Genomic DNA, 18,073 nt, shown 5'->3' on the forward strand with positions numbered 1-18,073 from the left:
GGGTAGACCCTCACCCGTGGTTCCGCCCGCGGGTACCACACCCACCGGCCATGTACCCCGCGGGTGGGGCGGCGGGTGGAACTCTGCCCGTCGTTCCGCCCGCTGGTACATACCTGTACACCAAAATAATCCCTTCGGGGATTTTCAACTCCAAGCTCAAATTCAAGTCCAAAACATGCCAAATCTCACCAAATACAACAAAATGACTTAAATCAAAGGAATAGCCAAGCAATGACATACAAGAACCCTAAACACAAGCTCTAGATATGCATTTTCACAAGACAATGCATAAACACTCACATTTCATAGCAAAACACATGTAGAATCCAAGAAATCATCATATAGGTAAACAAAATAGATTTTGTAGAGCATGGGTTACCTCTTGTAGACTTTATCCTTCACTTACAACACTCCACAGGGCTCCCAACAAGGCTCCCTTTCCACACCCACTTCAAGAACACACTAAAACAACATAAAGATTTCACCTTTATAAAAAGATACCTTAGAATACACTAAAAACACAAGAGGAGCTTAGATCTTACCCTCCTAGATGCTCAAAGGTATGAAAGGTAGAATCTTGAAAGCAAACTTGAAAGATCTTGGTAGCCCTAGGTGTGTCTTGGAAAGAAAGCTAACTAGCTTTTAGAGAGAATATAGAGAACTTATGATTTTTCTCTTGGAGAGTGTTTGAAGAAATGAAATGTGTCTTCCTAGGTTAGCTTGAAAGACTATTGCCAAGGAAATGTCTCATTTGCCCTTACTAAAATGAAATGTGTAAGGGAATAAGGGAACAACTCTCAAAGCTTAAGGTACAACTTTGACTTTGGGTTGACTAGCCAATTACTACCCCGACTATTGAATTTTCAGGAATTTAAGGAATTAAACTATCAATTGGGTTAGGATTAATTACTTAATTAATCCTTTAATCAAATTTGGATTACGGGGTGTCACATCCTCTCCCCCTTCAAAGAAGCTTCGTCCTCGAAGCTTGGGTACGACGAATTAGATCAAATGGTGAAACGAAACCACAACGTGACAAGAGTGTCAAGAACATCCTTATTTGGTCAAAACACAAAGGATTCAAAAGGTATCAAACATAAGCAAGAGGTCATGACATTCAAGAGTTGAAAGGAATAATCAACGACGATAATGAGCATGTCAAACTCTAAACCAAACAAAACAAACCAACTTCTAACCAACCATCAAAGGCTAAGCCTCCACTTCTAACACAACCTCTAAACCAACAAACCAACCAAGCAAAAAAGCAAAGCAAACACATAAAGCAAACCACAACAACGGTAACAACAACCGAAAAGGTAACACAAGCTACGGGAGAAAAAGGGTGAACGGGGATACCACAACACTAAGCTAGAACGACTCGCTCTCTGACTCGTCGGTAGCTTCGTCAGCCTCTTCATCGGCTCTTCCTCGGCTAGAACTGACCTCAATCTGATCTAGCCTCTGGTGAACGGCAACAAACTGCGTCTTCATGAAGGCGAAGCCTTCCTCTAACATTCGGTTTTGCTGGCGTAGAAGGGTGACCACACGCTCCTCGTGAGTCATGGCGTCGTGTTCCCTTTTGGTTCTAGCCTCCCTCCTTCTCTGGTTTTCTTCGCTCTCCGAGTCACTCTCCTCAACCTCATCAGCTTCTGGCGCTTCCACTTCCACTTCTTGGTCTGCTTTATCCTCATCTTCTACATCACCTCCCAAGCTCTGGACTGCGAGGTTCAACTTTCCAGCATGAATCTCGAGCTCTAGAGTACTTATGATTTTTCTCTTGGAGAGTGTTTGAAGAAATGAAATGTGTCTTCCTAGGTTAGCTTAAAAGACTATTGCCAAGGAAATGTCTCATTTGCCCTTACTAAAATGAAATGTGTAAGGGAACAAGGGAACAACTCTCAAAGCTTAAGGTACAACTTTGACTTTGGGTTGACTAGCTAATTACTAGTCCCCGACTATTGAATTTTCAGGAACTTAAGGAATTAAACTATCAATTGGGTTAGGATTAATGACTTAATTAATCCTTTAATCAAATTTGGATTACGGGGTGTCACACTCGTGATGCCAGTAATCCTGTTATAAATTCCATGGTTACATCTTCCCAAACTCTCGAAGGAACTGGGAGTGGTTGGAGTAGTCTTGCAGGGGGTTGTGTTGAATATTTAGTTTGTTGGCATACTTGGTAGGCTGCAATGAACTTTTTCACATCTTCCCTCATGTTTGTCCAATGAAAATTAGCTGCAAGCCGTACCAGTGTGCGGGTTACCCCTGTGTGACCTGCCATTGGGGTTGAATGGAACTCTTGTAGTATGTGAGATTTCATCTTAGAGTTTGCTCCGATGTAGTATCGAACTTTATAGAAAGCTAAGCCCTCTTTGATTTCATAATGATTAGGTAGTCTCCCTTCTGTATTTTTTTGGTGAAGTTGTAGTATGTCAGGTTCTGAATTATTTTCCTTTCGTATGGTCTCTAGAAGTTCTGGGATTGGTTTACTTACTATGAGGAATACTTCCCCATATGATGTGTTCGGAGTTGCCTCTTCTTCTCTCCTTGAAAGAGCATCTGCTACTTTATTATTACTACCAGGTTTGTACTCTATTTTGAAATTATACCCCATTAATTTTCTAACATAGTGCTGTTGAGTTGGGGTTTGAACTACTTGTTGTAACAACTCCTTTAAGCTCTTATGGTCTGTTCGGATGGTGAAAAATCTCCCAAGTAGGTACTGTCTTCATTTTTGTACCGCTTCTACAATGGCAAAAAGCTCCATGTTATATGTTGATGAGTTTCTTAAGCGCGATCCCAACTTTTTGCTAAAAAAAAAAAGAGCAATTGGTATGTCCCCATCCTGCACAAGAATTGCTCCAATGCCTTCATTAGATGCATCTGTTTCTACAATGAAAGGCTTGCTAAATTTAGGGAGTCTCATAACCGGAGTCTTTGTCATTATAGTTTTAAGGGTTGTAAATGCTTCATCTGCCTTCTGTCCCCATTGGAATGCATCCTTTTTAAGTAAGTCAATTAGTGCGGCTGCAATGTTGGCATAACCTTTTATGAAACGGCGATAATATCCTGTTAGTCCCAGGAATCCCCTTAATTGTCGGATGGTTTTTGGTGTTGGCCAGTTTATCATTACGTCAATTTTGTTAGGATCTGCATGCACACCTTTATGATCTATTATGTGACCAAGATATTCAATAGAAGTTTGACAAAATCTGCACTTGCTCAACTTTTAATAGAATGCATAATGTTTTAATGTGCCAAACACTTCTTGTAGGTGGTATATGATCCTCCAGTGTTTGGCTATAAACCAAGATGTCATCAAAGAATACGATTACAAATTTTCTCAAGAATTGGTGGAACATGCAGTTCATAGTTGCTTGGACGGTAGACGGGGCATTCATTAACCCAAAAGGCATGACAAGAAACTCATAATGTCCTTCGTGAGTTCGAAAGGCGGTTTTATATATGTCCCGGTCATGCATCCTTATTTGATGATAGCCTGCTCTAAGATCTAATTTTGTAAACATCATTGCTTGACCTAATTCATCAAAGAGCTCCTCTGCAGTAGGAATAGGAAATTAGTCACGTACGGTTGCAGCGTTCAAGGATCTATAATCTACACAAAACCTGTAGGTCCCATCTTTCTTTTTTACGAGTAGGACTGGTGATGAGAAAGGGCTTTGACTAGGTCGGATAACTCCTTGATCTAGCATTTCTGTAACAAGCTTCTCCAATTTCTTCTTTTTAGAAGTGTGGGTAGCGATATGGGCGAGCATTGATTGGCCTGGTTCCCGGATGTAAATGAATCCTGTGATTGAAAAATATATGTAGGGGTAGCGTAGCAGGTGCTTGGAATAGTTTCTCATGCTGCTGAAGTACTGTTATAATTTCTGGTGGTATATCTATAGGGAATTGTACCGCTTTTATAGATTTTTCAGTATTATTTTTTTTCTGGCGGAAATTCAAGACCACGTATTAAGAGTAACCATGATTTACATTCTCTCAAATGTCCTGTTGGGTCGGAGTATGGGGGACCCTTAGGTTTGGGGTTTAGCCTTTGGAAGAATGAATAGTAATATAATTAAAGAATATGAAGAATTTTATTGTTACTTAATGAATATTTAGAGTTAAAATTTAAAAGAAAGAATAATATATTTCAGCAAATGTGTGGATTCTTATTCAATTTGAGTAGATACGGTATATATAATTGAAAAGTTGATTCACTAGCTTCAATTATTTGCATGCGTGCACTCCTTCTAAGATATTTCTATGTAGACTATTTTTGAATGTAATTTAATTTGATTTTACGATTTCTTATATCTCCTTTCAAAATATTGATTTGATTATTGTCATTATTTATTTGATGCATGAATGTCATTTTCAAATATAACTCCTAATTAACAAAGAGTTGTAAATTTATATCATCAAAATCATGTTAATTTTTATTGTAAATAAATTATTTCATTGCATTCTTAATATAGTTTTTTTTTTTTAAATGAAAAGTCTTTATTTTATTATTTTGAACAAAGAAAACTAAAAAGAAATACTTTCCCATCAGAGCTACAAGTTAGATTATTTTGATAATAAATTAATAACTATGACCACACATACTAATACTAACTATCATGTTTAAATTGATCGATGTTATTATAAATTTATAAATAAAAAACTTATACAATAATCAAATGTAATTACATATCATATTTGAGATTGGAGAAGAATAAGTTTTAAGATCAAACATGATTTTTCATGTGTCCTTTATTTTTATACATGGAATAAAAAATAAAAAAAATAAAAAAAAAAAACAAAAAAAAAAAACATGATAGGCAGCTAACTGTGCAAGCAAATTTTGGAAAAATGACTAAAATGTGTATTGACCAACATGTTTTTTCGAAAATGTGTATTGACTTGTTTTTGGACAAAAATATGTAAATCGAAGTTGGGAATTGCGTTGTTGGGTCTGTCTCAGTAACTTTTTTTTTTTTTTGAATTTTCTTAAACCCCAAGTAGGATTTGCGGCTTAGGTATTGTATATGTAAAAATGCGTTTTACGTATACGTATCACATACTGCAAAACGCATCTGGTAAATGTGTTAAACGAATAATACGTTTAACACATCTGTCTGGTAGATGTGTTAAACGAATAATACGTTTAACGCATCTGCCTGATGCGTTTTGCTACCCCGATCCCGCCACTACACATTTTAGTCATTTTTCCGCGACGAGATCCCTAAACTTGAAGTTGAAACCACCCATGGCAGCTTCAAGCTCCATGACTACATAGACACCTCCGTTGTCCTCTTCTCTCACCCTGGTATGTATTCATGCAATGGGTTTTGTTGTTTTTCTGTTTTCTTGATTTTCGGGTGACTGAACTGAACTGATGGGTCTGAGCGTGGAGTGAAGCTGCTTGGTTTGTCCTGCGACGAAGTCGAGTCTCACAAGGCATGGATCAAGGACATTGAAGCTTACACTAAAGGCCACAAGGTCGGATACCCCATCATCGCTGATCCCGACAGGAAACTCATTAAGTTTCTCAACATGGTTGATCCCGACGAGAAGGACTCCGCCGGCAACCAGGTTCCTTCCCGGGCTCTCCACATCGTTGCCGCCGACAAGAAGGTTTTTAGTTACTTTTTATTATCCTTATCTTATGATCATATCGGCGACAATTTTCACGGCTTGTTTAATTTAATTTATAGATTAAGATGAGCTTTCTGTATCTGGCGAGCACTGGCCGGAACATGGATAAAGTGATAAGGGTGTTGGATTCGCTGAAACTTGTGGCGAAGCACAAGATTGCGATGCCGGTGAACTGGAAGCCCGGAGAGGCGGTGGTTATCTCTCCCAGCGTCTCAACCGACGAGGCCAAGAAGCAGTTCTTACAGGGGTTCAACACCGTCGATCTCCCCTCCGGCAAGGATTATCTCTGCCTTGTCACCCATTAAGAAAAGTTGCAGTATTTAAGAATAAATAATATAATGAAAGATGATGGTTAGAAGAAAGCGCCGGAAATAACCGCCGGAGGAGGTAGGTGCAAAACAAAAACGCATGTGACAATTGCGTTTAACGTAAATACGTAAAATGCATTTAGGAAATGCATTTTAGGTATATGATACCTAAACCTACTGCAATTCCAACTTGCATTTTAAGAAACCCAAAAAAAAAAAAAAAATATGATATGACCGTTTGGGACACAGCTAAAACGCAAGTCCCAAACACACTTTACATATTTTTGTAAAAAAAAAAAAAAAAAAAAAAAACAGCCGCACATTTTGAAAAATTCATAGCACCTTTTACATATTTCAGTCAATTTTCCGCAAATTTCTGTCATTGGATTCCTATCAAAGTCATATGGCTTTCTTTATTTTAATTACATGTACAGTCGGTTTATCCGTATATCGGTGCACTGGAAACTGGCTTCAATTATTTATTCAAATTGCATTCTTTCCAGCTAAATATCTCTTTTAATTGACTAATTTTACATATATATTTTTGGGTGACAGAAAAACCTGAAGTGACTATTTAATACGGAGTAATTAATAGTGTGTATTTGATAAATCCTGCATTATGATTCTAGTCGGTAAAAGATTACAAGGTGGTAAAACGGCTTAGATTGTTCATAAATGACTAACTCAAACTAAAAATGTCAATAAAATCAAGTCAATGAGCTTATCAACTTAGTTGGGATTGTCCTTACTAATTTATATTTTTAATAATGTTACTTATGGTTTAGTTAGATCAAAATAAGAAGTAAAAGTGTGAATCATATTGTAAATATATAAGATATAATTATCAAAATCAAAGAGCAATTAAACTTTAATAAAATTGTATTATGTATACGCAGCAACTCAAATCCTGTTTGGTAAAATAGTTAGCCTATCAGTTAATTTTAACATATTTGATAACTATTAATTGTTTAACTTAATTAAAAAATTAATATTTGTGTTTGGTTAATTAACTCAATCAGCTGCTAGCTTACATCTGTCCTCCAACAACCATTTATCAAACATGCCATAATAAATTTCTGACCGTTGACATTAAATTGTACGTACAGAAACAACAAATTAAATAGGATGTTTCCAAAAAAAAAAAAAAAAAAAAAGGATGTTTCCTTGAAATTTCATGATTCCTTCCATTCAATTTCTCTCTCTCTGCAGTGCATAACTCTCTCTCTCTCTGCAGTGCACAACTCTCTCTCTCTCTCTCTCTGATCTCTATCTGCATCTAGGCTACTGCTAACTGAATTCTAGTTTCAAAACACAAACCATAGCTGCAGGTATGCATCTATTCTCTTGACTAAATAGATGAATTTTTTATATTTCCTCTGCAGCAAATGTTTGTTCGATCTGAAGCATTAAGGGGTCGTTTATTTCATTTCTCTGTTTTTCCATTTTCAGTTTTCCATTTCTCCAGTTTTCCTTCTCCATTCTTCTAGTTTTCCATTTCTCTATTCCTCCAGTTTTCCAATTCTCCATTCCTCTAGTTTTTAATTTCTTAAATTTTTATTTTATTACTAGTATTTTTTATGCGCGATGTCCAAGAAATAGGTGCACAATATTAGTCCTTTATATTAAAAATTTAAATTTATTTAGATTTTATATATTTAAATTATTGTAAATAATAATAATAATAATAATAATATAAAACATTTTTATAAATTTGATATTTATATTTTAGGAAATAACTAGCATATAATTCTAATATATAAATAAATAAATAAATAAATAAATAAATAAATAAATAAATAAATATATATATATATATATATATATATATATATATATATATATATATATATATATATGTGTGTGTGTGTGTGTGTGTGTGTGTGTGTGTGTGTGTGTGTGTGTGTGTGTGTGTGTGTGTGTGTGTGTGTGTGTGTTAGGAACCTTGTATTAGGATTTTGATGATACCAATGTATTGTAGAAAAGTAGACCCCTAACTATTAGCTTTTTCGATCGCTGCTTTCGTCCTAGACGAGAGTTGCCATAACTCCCATGTAATTCGTGTTAAGCTAGACAAACACACGAAAATGAGTTATGACTAGTGATAGGGTCTCCAAAACGAATGAAGACACAAGGCATGATGAACAACAACGAAAGTCAAGCAGGAGTTGTCAACTATCACGAAAGGACAGTTTTGTTAAAGACGATTCTTACCAAGCATTACTTCTCCTCAACAACGAGAAGAATGTTTTGTCTGTCTGATTTGACAACATCCTAGGACAATAAGGACCTCATCTTATGGGACACATTAATCAAGGAGCATTAAATGAAGGTGTACCATCTCCTGGAGCTAAAGGACAAAACCCTAATGCTTTCCATACCTTCAACGGCTACATGGTACAACCTCATTAATGGAGCATTTAATGCATGAGGCTCCCCGGTCCTTGCCCACTGGTTAAAAGGTTCGAAAATCTCATCTCCCTCCAACGGATGAATTTTCATCACCTATATAAACCCACCTTCATCAACTAAGAAGGAGCTGGTTCTTTTCACTCGACTCATTCACTTGCAAAAGCTCTTGAACGCTCTCAAATCTCTAAAAGCTTTTGTGAACCAGTATTAAGGTGTTAAGTTACTTGAAGAAAGTCAGTTATCATTTTCTTACACCTTAAAGAAGTCTTGCCATTTGTTCAAGCAATATATCATCTCTCACTGTCAAGACTTCATCACATTGGAGAAATCAAGAAATCATTTTCTACCAACCTCAACTCTGAAGAAGAAGTTGATTGAGGCGGAGTAAACTCGAGAAGTTGAAAAACCTACGAAGGCTGTCCGGCTTAGTGATCAAGGAGGTCTTTGTGTAATTGTACTAAAGAGCGATAGTGCAATCCTTCCATCAGTTGTGGAAGAAGAGTGGAGTAGGCAACGTTAGCCGAACCACTATAAAATCTCTTGTCCCTTCTATCTCTTTACTTACACTTTTTATCTCTGCATTCATATCATCCTCATTATCACACTTACCGAAAGTTTTCCTCATATCGTAAACTCGTGCAAAGCAAGTAAACGAATCTAACTTTTCCGCTGCGCCAACACCGAAAGGTGACTTTGAGGGCATTTCACGAAGAGAGTCTATTCACCCCCCCTCCCCCCTCTAGACTCTCGCTACATTCTATCGGGACCAACAAGTGGTATCAGAGCCAGTACCTTGATCGGTAAAGGCTTTGCGTTTATTGCCTGGTAGATCCCTTATCAAAAATCTCTTGAAAATCTTGCATATTTTCTTTGCACGCTCTTTATCTTTAAAAAATGGAAAAGGATCATGCGCATCGCTTTAAGAAACTTGCCTTTAGTCTTGCTAAATTTGATGACTGGAAGTTAAGAATACAGGCTCTCCTATGCTCTATTCATGATGAAATGTGGGACGTCATAACAACCGGACCAATCACGGTCATGATGGCGAATGCACAAGCAGCCGCACAGGGAGTAGGAGCTGCACAAATGATACCAAAGCCGAAAGAGCAGTATACCTCGGACGAAAGAACGAGGGCAAATCTGGACAATGCGGCAAGAAATATTCTCTACAACTCTCTGGATGATTCCTTGTTTCCCAGAGTCCGAAAGTGCCAAAATGCCATGGAAGTGTGGAATGTCCTAATGAATTTGGGAGAAGGAGACGAGCAAGAAAAGGACAACAAACTGACAATGGCCATGAAAAAATTTGAAGATTTCAAAATGCTGCCAAATGAAACAATCATGGAGATGGAACTCAGATTCACCAGACTTATGGGCGATCTGTCAGATCTCGGGAAAGAGCTAACTGAAAAGGAGATGAATATGAAGATTCTTCGTGGGTTACCAAAATCATGGGAAATGAAGGTTATTGCGATGAGGGATAATCGAGACATGAAAACAACAAGCACGACCAAGATTTTTAGTGATCTCAAAGCATATGAGTTCGAACATGAACCGAAAGATGCCGAAGAATCAGAAACGAGAAACATTGCTCTTGTGGCAAATCAATCAGCATCAACATCCAACAGGTCGAAATCTAACTCTTGTGATTTTTTATCTGATTAACAATATGCACTATTTGTCAGGAAAATGAAAAGGTTCATGAGAAAGAACAACTTTCAAGACCCACAACGATCGGGCCACCGAAAGAAGCACGAGAATTTCCCTCAAACCTCAAAAACCGAAACCATGGACTCGCCACTATTGTGCTATAATTTCCGAAAGCCAGGACACTTCAAGGCGAACTGTCCTCATCCTATAGTGAGCAAGCATCAAGATAACAACACTACCACAAGTCCCTCAAAAGAGACTGGAGAAAGATATAAAAGGAGCGACAAGCCCGAATCATCAAACTCCTGAAATGAAGGAAGAAGGAAGGCGATGGTAGTAAACGAAACTTCTGACACAATTGCAACCGAAAGTAGCTCCTCAAGTTCGAGCTCAGAAGACGAAAACACTGATGAGGAGAAAGGACTGATGTGCCAATTCAGTCAAGAATCAGACGAACTGTGCCTCATGGCAGATGAAGATGAGGTGCCTCATGAGCAGCCAGCAAGGAATATGGGAACGGAACAAGAAGGAGTTGATCCCTAGATCTCAAGAGAGGCACTGTTCACGTGCGTTTTGCCATATCTCCAAATGAAGAAGTTGATTTTTTCTTTCTCCAAAATCCTTAAGAGATATGGAGAATGGAGATAAGAGTAAGAATTTGGAAGAATGAATTTAGTAAAAAAGTTTTTCAATTTTCATTTTTCCACTTCTTCAATTCTTCAATTTTTCAAGTTAGTAAACAAATTATAACTTTTGAAAATTTCTTGATTTTCATTCAATAAAATAAAATAAAAATATACCTGCTCAAAAAACATTAGAATTTGCTGACTGTGACTCACACCTATTTAGTATAAATAATTTCAAATTTAAAATATATATGCTAAATTTTAAGACTTTTTATTCTTAATTATACTTAATTAGCACTCAAAAAAAATTATACTTAATTAAAAAAAGAGTAAATCGGCTATCTCTAGCTCTTTCTTCTAAATTTATTTGGTAAAATTATTTTTATTGAGTTTTAATTAATTCTTACATAGTTTATATTTATTTTTCAGATTACTTTTAACTATTCGATCTGGACTCATAAAGGTATGCATAATTGTTATATTCTTCTTAATTATATTTGCTTAGGTGTTTGCAGACATCAGTAAAACTCCTACGCCTATTGAAAATGAATACATCCAGCCCAGTTGCATTTGTAGGTTTTCTATACCAAAAAGGCAGACGTTATGCCATGGAACCGTGTTCACCATTCATGGTGAACACGGTTCCAACGGTGTTAGTACACCGTTATTTTTTTTTTTTCTTAATTAATTGCGTGACTTTTCTTCTTTATTTTCACATTTTGCGGTTTCACTTTAATTTGAGGTGAACAAAGATTTCGGACATTCATAAATTATGAATTCATGCCTGCACATTCACTTTGGAACCATGCCTACACATTCCCGTCCGAAATCACGGACATTCATAAATTATGAATCTATGCCTGCACATTCACTTTGGAACCATGCCTACACATTCACTTTGGAACCATGAGATTATGAATTTTCTGTTATAAGATTATGAATTTTCTGTTATGAGATTATGAATTTTCAGTTGTGAGATTATGAATTTTCTGTTATGCGATTATGAATTTTCTGTTATGAGATTATGAATTTTCATAAAATTCATAATCTCATAACAGAAAATTCATAATTTGATCAAACGCGCGCCGTTAACTCCACATCCGCGAATTTTTTTTTTTTTTTTGCCTAAAAACGACGTCGTTTTGCCTTGTGTTCACCATTCTCGGTGAACACGATTCCATGGCATAATTTGCGCCAAAAAGGTCAATCAGCATCATAGGCAAATTATGCCCTGGACCCGTGTCCACAATGAATTGTGGACATGGGCCCAAAACGACGTCGTTTTTAAAAAAAAAACGCGTTATTTAGTTAAAAAAAAAAATTATTCGCGCGCGTTTTGCCATTAACGGCGTTATTTTTTTTTGGATTATGAATGTACAGTTATGCCGTTATGAATGTACAGTTATGTCGTTATGAATGTACCGTTATGCAATTATGAAATTATGAACACAAAGCTCTAACATTATGAACATATATAATGATAAAATTATGACCATGGAGCTTTAAAATTGTGAATATAGAGCTTCGAAAATTGTGAATGTACAGTTATGGAGTTATGAATGTACAGTTATAGAGTTATGAATCTACAGTTATGGAGTTATGAATCTACAGTTATGAGATTATGAATCTACAGTTATGGAATTATGAATGTACAGTTATTGATCGAATTATGAACAAAGAGCTCTAACATTATGAACTTACAATTATGAACATATAGTGATAAAATTATGAACATAGAGCTCTAAAATTGTGAACATAGAGCTTCGAAAATTATGAATGTACAGTTATGGAGTTATGAATGTACAGTTATAGAGTTATGAACGTACATTTATGGAGTTATGAATGTACATTTATTAACATATAGTAATAAAATTATGAACATATACTCCTATAACGAAGCGGTCTGAAATTTAAAAAAAAAAAAAAAAAAAAAAAAAGGAGATAACAGTGCCTAACGGCACTGTTACCCGTGTCCAGCATGCTTGCTGGACACGGGTCCAACGCATAACGATTGCATCATACTCTATTTTTAAACTTTATTTTACAAAAGGTTTAAAACTACATTATTTGAGTATTAAAGATACACCATTTTGTATACTATCAAATAATGTATATTAAGTACATCTTTATTATATTAAAAATATTTTTTAAAAATTTATGGATCACAACAAAATTTCTAGATTGTGGCGTTGGATTCGATCTTATCCCAATTTCTTTAGTACAATAATTGACTTGGAAACATTCTTAGCTCAAGGCTAAATTTCCAACCTTAAGGCTCCCCCTACACACCGATCCGACAGAGCATGTGGGAGGATGTAAATCACGGTAACTCAATGGGTTAGTAGGTAGGGTTAAATGCCGATTCACACAAAGAATCTGTCCATTTTGAACATAATCCCACATTGTCGCCGTCGAGATTCGAACCTTAGTCTTTTACCCCAAATACTGCCCACTAAACCATTGAGCTAAACGCGAGCGGCTACTAGGAAACATTCTTGACCCACTGGTAGGTACTATCCATTCACATAATTTGTTTGTCAAAAGAAAAAATGCCATTATTATTTCTCATTGTGTACATATAAGACAATAGAAATTGTACAGTACCTACAGAAACAGCAAATAAGTACTCTAGCTTGGGGTTTCTTTGTTCCTTCCAATGAATTTCTCAGGTGATTTTTTTTTTTTTTTTTTTTTTTTTTTTTTAAGAGCTCTGGTGACTTTGTTGTTAATTAATTTATTTCAAGCTAAGAAAATTTTAAGTATATCTCTCTCTGTGTGTTAGGTTTTTAGCTTCTTCATTGCTGTTAAGCTACCGTTAAGTTAAATCCTTCCAGTTTTTAAAGGCAAATTATGGCTGTTGCGCTGCGGGCCGGTATAGATCTATTCTGAACTCTTAAAGGTATGTAGACGATCACGTTGCATCACCATTATTAATTTATTTTATTTTAGAAGGCCAGTGAGTATTTGTATATTTGTATGCATTTTATTTTGAATATGAATTGAACATTTTAGTTATTTAAATGATATTCTTTTTCTATTCCATGATCTAACCAAACATAAAAATATGATTCCTATATAATCTCATGTTTATTACCCTTTCCGTTTTTCTTGGATTTATATTCTATTTCTTTTTATCTTTATTCTTTTGAACCAAACATCACGCACTACTGAAAATTATGGAATTTTCGATCACCTGAAAGTGATCTTAAATCAAGTTGAAAGTCTTGTTCCGACCACTTTTGGTATTCGGAAAAATATTTGTTGCTATTTCCGACCACTTTTTGCTTTCAACTTGATTTAAGATCCACTTTCAAGTGGTCGGAAATTTCATAATTTCCAGTAGTGACGTTATATATTACACTTGTAGGGTCTAGATCATACCCTTTTATTCTTTGAAATGTGTAATGGTAACATATATATTTGCTATGCACTTTTATCATTTTATAGTACACTTTTTAACTATTTATTTTTATCATTCTTATAAAGTATTTTTTAATTATGGTATATTGCAATTTTACATTTTTTATAGTATATATATATATATATACATATATCCCATTTTTGTATTCTAATATTTCTCAGTTTCCTAATAATTTAACATATTTCAGGCTTATAGCTGTTAAATTTTCGGTTTTCAATTAGGCATGCAAAACAGGGGTGTGTAATCCAATTTAACTCTTTAGTGCTTTCTTCTTTGTTCAAATTACTCATTTTGTTGGCCATTGCTTTTTCTTGGTAGACTCAATGGAGCAGATACTCTCGTTACTTAGTAACTTTGAAGGATATATGGGTTTTGATGAAAATCTGGAAACTCTAAAAGATGAAGTAGATCAACTTCACAAGGAAGCGAATGACATGGAAGCAAAGTTGAAGAACTTAGAAAGAGGAGGGGAAAGGAAGAGGAAACAAGGAGTCGAGGGTTGGCTTCAGCGAGTAAATAAGTTGGAAACAAACTTTGAAACATTCAAGGAAAGCATACAAGGTGGGGGGTTGATAATGAAGAATGCTCGGAAGTTAATAAAAGCACAAGAAATCGAAGGGATGACAGAAAGAGTTAAAAAGCATAGAGAAGAGGGCAGAAGTAATACTGTTGAACCTACACTGGATGTGAGTACATCATATGAACTCAATGTTGATCAGTTATTTGGGGCAACATCTAAAATTAATTTAGTAGAAATATATAGATGGGTAGAGGATGAAAATGTGACTAGTATCGGGGTGTATGGAATGGGAGGTGTTGGGAAGACAACTTTGGCACAACATCTATATAACCAAATCCGCAAAGAAAACCCTAAGGTTTACTGGGTTACAGTTTCTCAAGATTTTAACATCAGGAAATTACAAGATAACATTGCGAAAAGTGCTGATATTAGATTGTCTGATGTTGACAATGAAGTGCAAAGAGCTGCTATTTTACGCAATCATTTAGTGAGGAATAATGTTGTGCTCATATTGGATGATGTGCAGTGTGGGACAAAATTGACTTGGTGAAATTGGGTGTCCCTCTTAAGGATAAGGGTTGCAAGCTCATTTTAACAACTCGATTACAAGATGTGTGTCATTGGATTGGATGCGACAAGATGTTCAAAGTTGATGTTTTTAATGAGGAGGAAGCTTGGAATTTGTTCAAGGAGGTTTAAGTACAAGATAAGCATTTTGTGCTCACTGATGCTATTGAAAAACATGCCAAAGAATTGTCAAAAAAGTGTGGTGGCTTACCATTGGCACTCAAAACTGTAGCTGCAAGCATGCGAGGGGTGAATGATGGCCACAGTTGGAGGAATGCCATTAAGAATTTCCGAAATGGTTTTCCTCAAATGGGAGATCAGCTGGAAAAATATGTGTTTGATATACTTGAATTTAGCTACAACAGATTGAAAGAAGAAAAGTGGAAAAGGTGTTTCCTTTATTGTTGTTTGTATCCTGAAGATCATGATATTCGCAAGGATGAAGTAATAATGAAGTTGATTGCAGAAGGATTATGTGAAGATAGAGACGAGGGTCATTCCATATTGAATAAACTTGTAGACATTTTCTTATTGGAAGGGGGAGAATGGTATGCCGGAACATGGCATGTTAAGATGCATGATTTAATGAGAGAAATGGCTTTAAGGATCTCAAAGTTCATGGTTAAATCTAATCTCACTGAAATTCCGGAGGAGAAACATTGGATCGCTGAATTGGAGAGAGTTTCTTTTATGAGAAGTGAAATAAAAGAAATTCCAGATGACTTTTCCCCCAGATGCCCTAGCCTTTCAACCTTGATTTTGCAAAGGCCTTATTACATGGATTCCTTGCAGCTTCAAAGAATCCCAGAATCTTTCTTGTTGTACATGAGGACACAGCTTCGTGTCCTAGATTTAAGTTATAACAAAGGGCTGGAGTGTCTTCCCAATTCTATCTCAGATTTGGAGAATCTTTATGGATTATATCTTAAAGGTTGTGAAAGGATTAGTTGTTTGCCAGGAATGAAGAAGCTGAAGAAATTGATGGTGTTAAATATTGATGGTTGTGAAGGAATTAGGGAATTGCCTCAAGACATGGGATGTTTAGTGAATCTCCAATATCTATATATGAGGCACACAAGCAAATACTTGGAGATTCCGAAAGGGGTAATAGCAAATCTAAGAAATCTTAGATGCCTCCATTTGCACTATTGTCCGAGCTTGCAGAGTGAGGAAGTTAATTGTTTGACACATCTTCAAGAATTTACAAACATCTATGATGATTTGCACAGCTTCAACAACACTACATTGGTTAAAAAACTTGAGCAACTTAAATGCTACCACATATCTGTAGGCTGCTGTGATACAGAGCCAGAAAGTGAAGAGAGGAGTGTTTATTTCAATAAAATCAATTTTGAAGGGAAAAGAGGTCAAGAAGTTAAAGTATTGCTTCCTGCAAACATTTGTCGTTTACGAATTAAGGAATGTGACGGGTTAGATGGGTGCATATTAGACCATTTCCAATCAATGAGCAATAATCTGAGAGAACTACGTGTATATAATTCCTTCGAAGCAGAGTGGATTTGGGATAGCGAACAAATAATAGAAAATGCAGCCACCCCATTTAAGTGTCCTGAGAAGTTGCATCTCCAAAAGCTGCGCAAAGATTAGTAAGTTTGTTTAAGGGAGAAGATGTAATTATTCTTCCAGATTGCACCTTCTCATCCCTTAAACATCTGTATATATGGTATTGTGATAGTATGAAGAAGTTGTTGTCACAGGCGTTATTGCAAAATCTCCAAAATCTTGAGATACTTGAGGCAGTATGGTGTGAGAACCTAGAAGTGGTAATAGGAGTTGGGGATGAAGAAGGCAGCAGTAATACCCGACCGTCATCATCCTCAAATATATCATGTCTACCCAAGCTTAAACACTTAGGACTAGAGGTGCTGCCAAAATTGAAAAGCATATGCAATGGTAGAGAAATGGTTTGCCCTTCCATTGAAGAAATAAGCATTTTCCGTTGTCAAAATATTAAGAGGATGCCTTCATTTCTTCCTATTGATGAAGCTAGTAAACAACCATACCTTCCTTCATCCTTTCAAAAGATCAACTTACGTAAAAGTGAGAAAGAATGGTGGGAATCATTGGAGTGGCACAATCCAAATGAAAAAGACATCCTGGAATCTCACATCGAATGGTAATTTCTTATTTATCTTTGCTCTATAAAACAATATATATTTCACTAAATATTTAATTTAGTGCATTTCTTATCAATTTCTTGCAAATGAGTATGCATCTATAAAACGAAATGAATATGTATAAAAGTACTATACTAAATATTAAATTTATCATCAATCGACAACAATAGAGCCACATAATTTGTTTTTAAAAATCAGAGTAGCTAATCATTCAATCCTGCAACAATAACTTGTCATCAATTTTTTCATTTATACTAAATTAGATGTTAAAAGTAAATAAATGATTATTGGGTCAAGAGAAGATCAAAACTAAAAGATGACAATGATTATTGTTATGATTTAAATAGTTTTATTTATGGGATTTTGTTTTACAACTTCTCATTTTTAAGTAAATAAATATGTATACAATAAAAACCACATTTAATAAAAATGTAGAAAATTTTATTATATTACATCTTTTTTTAAGAAATTATATTACATCTTTTCTTAATTAAGTTAGCAAATACTCAGTTCTTCCAATTTAATTATTTATCTTACTTTTCTTTTTATTTTATCTAAAATAATGTATATTTTTAAAATTTAAACACTTCTAACCTTTTGCTTTTAAAAAAAAATAAAAAATTTTATCCTTTGTTCCTTTTAACTTTTAAGGTGGTTCTAACTCACTACTTTTTAAAAAGGTAAATTTCAAAATAATATTAGTGACTTATTTATTTTTTAGAAAATGATATTTCACTTGGTTCTTTATATATAGAGAGCACCATTTGAACTCAATTTTCTCTGTAAAA

General features: G+C 35.3%; 1 protein-coding gene, 1 long non-coding RNA gene and 1 pseudogene across 2 annotated transcripts; all 3 read left to right on the forward strand.

The window, feature by feature from the left end:
- The first annotated feature begins 175 nt into the window (after nucleotides 1-175).
- LOC109172807 (1-Cys peroxiredoxin A-like) lies at nucleotides 176-5,951 on the forward strand. The gene is given in 3 exon segments (XM_019322035.1): nucleotides 176-191; nucleotides 5,219-5,625; nucleotides 5,706-5,951. Coding segments are annotated over 3 exon segments (669 nt in total).
- Nucleotides 5,952-7,173: 1,222 nt separating this feature from the next.
- On the forward strand, nucleotides 7,174-11,101 carry LOC109172817. The gene is made up of 2 exons (XR_002052789.1): nucleotides 7,174-7,282; nucleotides 11,069-11,101. It is a non-coding gene; the product is annotated as an uncharacterized LOC109172817 (long non-coding RNA).
- A 3,189-nt stretch (nucleotides 11,102-14,290) lies between these two features.
- On the forward strand, nucleotides 14,291-17,201 carry LOC109172809 (annotated as a pseudogene).
- The last annotated feature ends 872 nt before the right edge of the window (nucleotides 17,202-18,073 follow it).

Source organism: Ipomoea nil, unplaced genomic scaffold (assembly GCF_001879475.1).
Source record: "Ipomoea nil cultivar Tokyo-kokei standard unplaced genomic scaffold, Asagao_1.1 scaffold0429, whole genome shotgun sequence".
NCBI lineage: Eukaryota > Viridiplantae > Streptophyta > Magnoliopsida > Solanales > Convolvulaceae > Ipomoea > Ipomoea nil.